We start from the raw sequence: 9,156 nt of genomic DNA, 5'->3' as shown, positions 1-9,156 counted from the left end.
TCTTTTTATTTTTATTTAACAAATCTTAATGGAATGCTTCCTATGTGCTGTCTCATTTGTTTAACACTTGATAGGATAAAAAAGAGAGGACAAGAGTGAACAAGCAAAAGAACAAAGGGAAGAGAGATACAGAGATAGAGAAAGAGACACAGGCAGAGAGAACTGCCAAGCAGCAAGTGTTCCAACCTGAAGCACATAAGAAGTCCTGGGGAGCCTCTGGATATGCACACTCCTGACCTCATCATCCAAAAGTTCTGATTCAGTGCATCTGGGGTTAAGCACTTGCATCAGTGTTTTTAAGAACTGACCTAATTAGTTCAGGTATAGGTGGTCCCCGGCCACACTGAGAATCATTGCATAAAACAAGAACAGGATGTGGAGGTCAAGAATAAGAAGCCTCAAGTGCAACCAAGCAGGCTGAGGCTACACATTGGTTAACCAAAAATCACAGAGGGCTCAGTGGGCCATGCCCAGGTCTACCAGCTGATAGCAACACAGGGCCACATGTGTGTTTTCCCCACATTTACAAAATAGTACATTTGGAAGCCACAAGAAAAAGCTCCATTAGCCAGGAAGGCAAAATCAAAATGGCTGCAAGGGGCATGGTTGACAACACTGAAGTTGTCATGGCAACAACAATCGACATGAGCACTGAGCTAAGAAAGCTGTCAAGAAGAAAGAGGAGATGGAAAGCCCTGTTAAAGATCATGCCAGGTAACGAATTTTTTTTTTTTAATGCCAGATGACTTACAAAGGGCTGCTCCATCTAGGTTAACCCATGTTATATCCCAAATAGCTGTGAAGAAGTCAAGAGGAAAGAGGATGAATTCCTTCCAAGAACTGGCCTGCAGGAAATAGATTGGTGCAAAGTTTACTCATGAAGTATTATTTGCCCTTTTGTGTTTTTCCAATTTGTTTCCAGTATTTTTAATATTGGAGACTCCACCAACTGCTTAATGGATCAATCAAAAACAAACTCAAACACATACTCATATATAAAGTTAATAAAGACAACTCAAAAAAAATGACCACTACAGAATTTTATTTAATTAAAAACATTATACATGTTGTTGCATTTTCATGGAAAATATTGAGTTTTAAAACACCAGAAGTGTTAGTTTTCAAAAACCTTCATGTACCCTGTTCTGCCCGCTGCTGCTTTTCTCTGTCCATGGCATTAACTATGTGTTTGTAAGGAACTGTAACTTCCTAGAAGGTCATGCCTACACATCTGGAGTGAGCCATCATCTTGACAACAGTTCCGTAGAGTTAACTCAGACCTGGCAGCTTCAGCTTCCTTGCAAACCACTGAAAGAAGCCAGTCGAAAAAGCCCAAAGCACATGTCAACACCAGTTCGTACAATCAAGTACTGCCATGACCTTATCCAGTATCCAAGCCAGCAAGCAAGTGACCTTGTGTTTTACTGGTTATATTAGTGTCCTGAGCTCCTCCAAGAACTTCCCGGGATCAATGGTGGGAAGACACTGCCATATAGTGTTTATATTCAAACCACCCCAAATACACAAAAGCACATGTAGACCCATGCATGATACTATCAAATTTTTAAAAAATACATATGCCTCAATGAATCCACAAGAATTAAAAAAAAATACATATTGGTACAATATGACCTTTGGAATCACTGGCTAAAACAAAGCAGTGTGAGATTTTTTGTTGTTGTTTTTTTTTTAAGTCTTGATGTAATTGTACATTTGTCTAAAAATAAAATCCACAGCATTGGATTCAAAAAGATCGTTTCAGCTATAAACATCTCACACATAAATACAAGGAGTATATACTAGAGTTCTCTCCTATGTTCCCCTCCTTCCCTTTCTTTGGACTGCACTGTTCCCTAACTTAATTCCTTGACCCACATCATAATGCTCTGTCCCCATATTGATCCTGAAAGTTGCTTTTAGTAAAAATGGATCCAATGTGACAGAAATGTCTGGCTCTGTTTTGCTGTTCCTTTGCTTTAAATTGTAGTACACTTAAATTGGGTTCTGCATCCAGCTTTATATAAAAGAGAGATGAATTCCCCCCAATACACAAACAAATAAAAATAGCTGAATAGCAAAAAAAAAAAAAAAAGAAGAAGAAGAAGAAGTTACAGTTGCCTCAGCTCTTAGAATTTGGAATATGGTCTCTCTTCTTCATAATGGTCTCTCAGTTGACGGTAATAAAATAAGGTTGAAATTGCTTTTCACATTCTGGCTCTGTTGGGGGCATTTTCACATAGACCCCTGTTGTAAGAAGGCTTCTTTTCTTTAGCTGCCAAACACAAAAAAGCCACAGTAATTATTATTGAAGAATACAGAAGCCATTGCTAACCATAATAGGACACAACAAATATTGGGTTCCTACCCCATTGAAAATGAATGTTCACAACATACAGAATTGTAAACCCCAGGAGATTTCCTTGATTTGGCTATTAAAATTCAATTTAGATAAATAACTGCAATTTTGATGTCAAATAGCAACCATGCGTGTTGACTGGAAGATAGGAGAAAGAGACTTTGAGAAAACTTCACCATGCACACCCAGAATGCCTATGATAATTGACCAGATCTTATGAGGGAAGGAATAAGCTTGATAAACTAACAAACTTTAGATCTTCTGTTTGAGAGCTGTGTTTCTCATTCTTGTTATTTGCATGTCTTTTATTACTTTTATCTCCCTGCCTTAGCTCCCAGTATTTATCACCTTATTAAAATGAGATCAAGTCTGAGTGGTAGCTTGCAGCAAATGACGTAGGAAGAAGCTACAGAAACAAACACTGCTGTCAGGTTGAGTCGAGGATCTTGGAATAGAGTGTAGGTGAAAGACAGCAAGAAAGCAGAGAGGGGAGAGACAGAAACAAATAAAAAAGAGGAGGAGGAGGGGAGAGGGAGAAAGGGAGGGAATGAGGAAGACAAGAGAGAAGTGGGAAGGAGAGTTTGTGATGGCAAAGCCAGCTGTAGGCAGAAAGGAACCCTGGCGGGAGACCTGACTCTGCACCTCCAGCTCTTCCAACAACAACTTTAGGAAATAAAGACAGGCTTTTATTTACTGGGCTGGAGTTGGGGCTAGACGTGCCAGCCCTGCAGACTGGGTAATGCGGACGGGTGAATCTGCACTACTATGAGCAGCTACAGCTCAGACAAGGAAGGCACAAGGTGGCACCAAGAAGTGACTTCCAGGTGAAGCAGAGGGACCTTTAGGAGGAGACTAAAGTCTGTACAGGTGGTCCTCTCTAGCAACATCTCATCCAACCCAAACTTAAGTTTCAGATTTGGTAACGGCTATACAATTGTCATGAAGGTAAAGACTGAAACAGCTGCCCCATATTGTTCAAATGGTGACTCAGACTGAAACCCTGTTCAGAAACACACAACAATTCAATGTCAAACACACTCATCTAAAGTCTTAGTCATTCTGAAACCTCAAAGGCCAATGCCTGAGTCCCAGCATGTTCTTTACCCCTGTCCTTCCTCCTCTCCATTTATTGCTTCATCTCAAGAAAACCAAACTCCACACCATCATGTGGTCAGTGGATGCCACTGAAGGTATCCCCCCCAATCACGGTGCACTGTCAGCATCACACTCACCATTTTGCTCAAAGAAACAGCTGTGAGGAGAAAGCTGTAAAAAAACAATCCTGAACTAACTGCTGCAAGGATCCAGAGGAGGGAATCGGAATCCGGACATGGTTCTGGGTCTGCAACAAAAAAGGCAGAGCGCCCCTGAGACAGCCTCAACCTTAGGGCTCTACTCCTCCAACTGGTGTCAAAAGGAAGAAGTTAGAGCTTCCAGACCTTGGGGCCCACAGGTCAATCTAGTTATTTGAGACTACTTCCCCAGGAGTACCACGCCATATGTGTATCAAAGGGACAGGCCCAACTTCGTGGTGGTTACCACCCCAGAGTAAGTGTCCACCCTGCCAGGAGAAAAAACACCTCCCCCAACTCATTTTATTTTATGCAGTCACAATGTTGTTTAGATCCCTACCCATAAAATAAGCAAGACTACTATGTGGTAGAGATCACGTAGAGAGAATTTCCACAGTCCTAAAAATGACCCACCTGAAAGGAAGGAGTAAAGCTGTTTTTAAGCAAAGAAGACAGCAATGCAAAAGGTGTCAAATTAGTGAAATGGCTTTGCTCACCAATGACATAAATCTGGGTTCCGTTCCCCACACCCATGTAGTAGGGTGGTGGGTACATGAGCTCCACCTTGCAGATGTAGAGACCCATGTCCATGGCCCTCAGCCCTTGGATGGTCAGGTTCACTTTGTTTCCACTGGAGGTGCCAGTGCAGATGGAATCATCTAGGAAGTTCAACTCGTCCCCCGTCATGTACACAGCACAGACTTCAGTCACCTCATCATTGGCCTGCCGCAGCACTGTCACTCGGACCTCAGCAGCTTTGCCTGAAGGCTCATATTCACACACAAAGTTGGCAACACCCCGATTGCTGGCCAGGACCACTTTAGGCTGGGCCACGTGCATTGCTGACATGGAAAAGCCAAAGGAAACTCATTGAATTTATGCTCATCTGTAGCCAGGCCCACCCAAGACCTCTGGCCAGGAAAGACTTATCCCTGAGGAGCCTTCTCCATCTCTTCTGAATCTCTTCAAGAAATCCATCACCCTTACTGCTCTTCTGTTCTTCTCAGCCTCCCCTGCATCTTTCAACCACCTTCTAGCTACTCTTCATAAAGAAGTTTCCTTATTGGGAAATAGTTTCATCAAGACAGTTGGTTGTAGCAGGAAGAACACTGACATAGCAAACAGAAGACCTGGATCTACCATGAAATATGGGTTTGGGGCAAGTTATGCCCTCCCCAGGGCCTTCACACATATAGTAAGAGAGGATCAGAAGAGATGCTATCAAACTGCCTTCCCCTCTGGTATCCTAAGGTTACAATAAGACTACGGAACTATAGCTTAGGAACTATAATGAGTAGTAGGGAGAATTCTAGTGGCTGAGGTACAGAACCTCGCCTTATCTCTCAAAGCACACCTGAAAAACCTCTACCTACATATTTCACTGGGCCCTATACCTCTATCACCCAGGAGTAGCTAAGCCTTGGTACACTGGACAAGCCACCCACTTCCCCAGTATCATTGTTGTAGAGTGGGACACACTTTAGAAGAAGAAAGCCACAGAGCTGAGGGCACCAGGTCGTTTCCTCTCTAGGTTGAGGCAACCCTGCTGTTAACTTCTGTGGGCTTCCCCTGCCACTGCCAACACCTCTGCCTCCCTGCCCTTCCTCTCTCCTTCATCTGAATGCTCCTGTACTCCTTCGTTTTGTCTTTCCCTCTGGCTTCTACCAGATAAAGGAGGCTGGCTCTTCATACAAAGAGGCTTGTGTCATCTAAAAAATGGTGGCTTCGTGTCAAATTATCTTCCTGTAACTAACCTGGCCCCCTCTAGTTTGTCTTACAAGTGAAACCCAAAACTTGTATTGAATGATGTCACTCATATGTAGCAATCCTTTGATGCTTTACTAACACTGATCACAAAAACAAATGAATAACTTTAATGTCCTCCCTAATTCCAGTCTGAGTTTCCAGGATAGTCCATCCTGCTTATATGTCACCCTATAGTAGAGACACTAGTCCCTTACACCAAGCACCTGTATTGGACAACATCTGTCTTCAGGAGAGAGAACAATATGGCAGCAGTCATTGTCTGAGCTATCCCAGAAGTTCTGACTGGCTAGATCCAATCTCCTTTCCCAACCCTCATCTTTTCCTATTTGGCAATGTCCTCTGAGCACCCTTTGCACTTTGTTAAGTCCACTGTGTTACTAAATGAAATTTTGTCTTGTATTAAAATTGTTGTGGGCTGATCATATTTCCTCCCTCTTCTGTCTCTGGCTCATGAGAGTAGTAGTTGTATCTTGCCCAAATTAGCACTTAATAATCTTTATTTTATTGACGCTAAGCCTAAAGAGTACTAAATGTCCCACCCCACCCCCAGGTGAGCTCACATGTATCATCACCAAATCTCGTCTCACTCAATTTTCCAGCATCCATCGTGGAAGGTTCCTAGTTACAAGTTGATATAAATTTCCTCTGGGAAATTTGAATGCTTCTAAGGGTATTTAATTTTTATATATTCAATATAAGAAAATTATATGAGTATTTCTTCAGTAAAAATTAAATCATTAAACATCTTTTGAGCAACTATACTTATTACAAACTACATGGTTTCTTAACCAAAAAGTTCTAGAGAGAGATAAGGTGGAAGAGCATTCGGGGGAAATACTCATCATTTCCAGCCACGTAACATTCCTGGTATCAACCTCTAAAGAGCTTTGTTTCAACTGAACACCATGGATCAGCATCTGAAACCCATAGATAGATCAGGCAACAATTATCTTATGCCAAACAGACTGATGACTTTCTTTCTTCCTTCCTTCCTTTCTTTCTTCTTCTTTTATTTTTGTTTTGCAATTTCAAACAATTTCACTTTAAAATAATTAGCCAGCTAATTTATAGAATTGATTAAGCAGAATTTAAACCTTGAATTGAGTAAATAAAGCATGCTTCCCATGATTTGCTTCAATTTTAAACAAGCTGCATAATTAGTTTATAAAATTAATAAGTTAGAGGACCTTAAAACCTTGAATTGTATAGCAAAGAAATTCTTCCCGTGATTTTCTTAAGTCAATTTTTTAAAGGGAAATTTTGAAACCACACTGCTACCCAAACTTGAATGTAATAGGGCTATCCTTTCCATCTTAAATCACTTAACTTCTTACAATCCTATAGAAGTGTCTGAAATTACCATGTCTCCCAAACCAACTCACCTCCTCCATTAAGTTGCTATTAAATATCTGCTTATTTGCTGCTACCCAGGTGCCCTCTGCTTGCCTTGGAATACAAAGCCAACCAACCCAAGAGATTGGACTTTTACCTTTAACTTCTGGCCTTGCTATAAATCACTGCCCTTGACTGCTCTATGAAATGAAACCAGGGTGGGAGAAACACCTCCTCCACCTTCATGCTCCCAAAGTCTCACTCACCTTTGGTGAAGACAGGAATGAAGAGAAGAGAAAACAGGATGATGCAGGACCAAGTCCTGGAAGCCAGGTCTAGCACTGCCTCTTGCCTCTGGAATCCAAGGCAAGCCATGGCCTTATGGGAACAGTGTTCAGGTCTTTAGGAAGCAGAGTGAAACCTTTCTGGATCTTGAAGCTTTGAAATATGTTTGAACCCACACAGAATCAAGGACTTTATATAGACAACTTTGATCCCGGGCATGTACTGCTCATGTGCGCGCACAGAAGGCAGCAGAATAGAAAGCCTTTTTTGTTTTGGTTTTTACGAGAAAGGAAGCCGTGGGTTTAGCTTTTACGTCGAAAAGACAACCTCAAATACTCAAAGTAAAACTGTACATAACAAGACATCTGTGGATGGAAAATGTACTCAATTTGAAACAAAAGTTTTGTGTTCACTTTGAGGATCTGGATAACTAAGTGGAGACTTGGAGAATTTCCTGGAGTGCAGGGGTCCTCCTAAGTCCCTATTTTATCCAATGGTCTGGGCATTTGCCACCAATTCATTTCATTGACATCTCCCAAATTGCTAAGCTGCCAGTGATCTGATCTCTTACATAAATAAGTGAATTAGTCTGGGGGCATCATTAATAAAAATTCTGTTCCATATGGGAGGCTCCATCTTTCTAAGGGTCCTTGGCATGATGTACAAATAAAAGTTTATTTCTCCTAACTCTATTTAGCATTTGGTTGAGAGAAAATACTAAAATCACAAAAAATAAACTGAAAGTGAAGAACAAAAATACCTGCCTCTGGTTTTGCAGTTTAGGAAAGAATTTAGATGTTCTTAAAAGCCTTAACTCAACAAAGACAAAACAGAGTGGGAGAAGGTCCAGAAAAAGGCAACCAAAATGATCCAAAAGATTAAAAACTGCTATAAGAAGATGGACTTCTTTTTTATAACAGAACTTTTTCAAGCAGAAAATCCAAAAGCTGAGGTTATGTAGTTTAAATGGGACCAGAGTTATAAAATGTTTAAAAGCTATAGATGGCATAAATCTTCATCTAATAAAATAATACTAAACATTAAGGGCCCTCTTTAAATTTAGGGAGTCTTCATACATTTCAATGATTAAAGAAACATTTATTGAGAACCCATAATATGTCAAGAATTGTATGCACTTAGGATTGAATGAACTAGACAAAAACATGGTTAGTGCCCTAAGAGGCTTCTAGAAGACAGACATGCAAACAGGCAGCAGCAGCAGGTGTGGTGTTTGCCTCTTCTAGCCCTTGCATGGTTTCCCATTGTCCACATACCTCAAAGAATACAGATCTAATGCCTCTCTTTTTGGCCTATCTCCCAGCATTCCCTCACAGACCCCTAACTCTGTTGGCCTTTCAGGTATTGTCATCTATACTCATGCTGTTCCTACTGCCTTTTTTCTCCCATTTTCTTATTTTATCCTTCTTATCCTGCAGGACTAGCTAAGTCCTCACCTCCTCCAGGAAGCCTATTCTGACTTGCCTCTTTTCTATACTCCCCTTGCACCTCATAGAAGCCTTCAATCCCCAGCTCAAATACCAACAAGCAACAACCCAACAGGCCCTTGTCAGTGGCCAGGCCCCAGACTGGGCACTGGACATTGGAAAAAGAAAAGTTAAAGACATATGTTCCTGGCCTCGAGAAGAACCCATAGCAGTGACAGGGACACACAGCTAAACCTATGATCATGACAGAGTGAGATCAAGGCTGGAATTGAAGTATCCCACACACCATAGAGGAACAGAAACCATTAGTTTGGCCTGTGGAAGTCAGAAAAGGCTTCTCAGATGAAGGAAAACCTGAGCTTATTATTGAAGACAAGGCAAGGGGTGAGTATTCAGACTAATAGAACAGCATGGACCAAGGCTGGGAAGGGCATAAAGAGCTGATTATGGCCAGAGGTACTGTGGTGCTGCAGGAATTGTTCAAGTGTTGTCAAGTTTGTCCCAACTCACATCTCATTGGGTTTTTAGTTTGCCCTTTTTATAAAGAAGGAAAGCAAGGCATTGAGAGTCAACCTGACTTATCCAATCCCCCATAGTAGAGCTAGAATTTGAAGCCAGTGATAGTCTTAACCACTACACTAACACAAAGTCTTTGAAGTCAAAGCAGACAGCATCTGAA

General features: G+C 41.4%; 1 protein-coding gene across 4 annotated transcripts; it reads right to left on the bottom strand.

Moving 5' to 3' along the window:
• Nucleotides 1-2,114: 2,114 nt before the first annotated feature.
• Nucleotides 2,115-7,278, bottom strand: CTLA4 (cytotoxic T-lymphocyte associated protein 4). 4 transcript variants are annotated; one of them, XM_053598224.1, is made up of 4 exons: nucleotides 7,014-7,278; nucleotides 4,146-4,490; nucleotides 3,589-3,698; nucleotides 2,115-2,272 (listed from the first exon to the last, which is right to left on the bottom strand). In XM_053598224.1, the coding sequence occupies exons 1-4, from the start codon at nucleotides 7,120-7,122 to the stop codon at nucleotides 2,168-2,170; spliced, it is 669 nt and encodes a 222-aa protein (XP_053454199.1). In that variant the 5' UTR covers nucleotides 7,123-7,278; the 3' UTR covers nucleotides 2,115-2,167. The 4 variants fall into 4 exon arrangements, with proteins under 4 accessions (XP_053454199.1, XP_053454200.1, XP_053454202.1 ...); XM_053598225.1 differs by having other exon boundaries at nucleotides 4,146-6,332; nucleotides 7,014-7,125; XM_053598227.1 differs by lacking the exon at nucleotides 3,589-3,698 and having other exon boundaries at nucleotides 7,014-7,236.
• Nucleotides 7,279-9,156: the final 1,878 nt, after the last annotated feature.

Source organism: Nycticebus coucang, chromosome 7 (genome assembly GCF_027406575.1).
Source record: "Nycticebus coucang isolate mNycCou1 chromosome 7, mNycCou1.pri, whole genome shotgun sequence".
In the NCBI taxonomy this organism is placed as follows: Eukaryota; Metazoa; Chordata; class Mammalia; order Primates; family Lorisidae; genus Nycticebus; species Nycticebus coucang.
The sequence above is the reverse complement of the archived record's forward strand: the minus strand, read 5'-3'. Positions and strand labels throughout refer to the sequence as shown.

Bases quoted from the DNA above. Each gene is read 5' to 3' on its own strand.
- CTLA4 (XM_053598224.1), bottom strand. From the start codon at position 7,122: ATGGCTTGCCTTGGATTCCAGAGGCAAGAGGCAGTGCTAGACCTGGCT. The intron at 4,491-7,013 runs GTGAGTGAGACT...TTTCCATGTCAG, and splicing joins CATTCCTGTCTTCACCAAAG to CAATGCACGTGGCCCAGCCT. The intron at 2,273-3,588 runs GTGAGTGTGATG...TGTGTTTGGCAG, and splicing joins CTGTTTCTTTGAGCAAAATG to CTAAAGAAAAGAAGCCTTCT.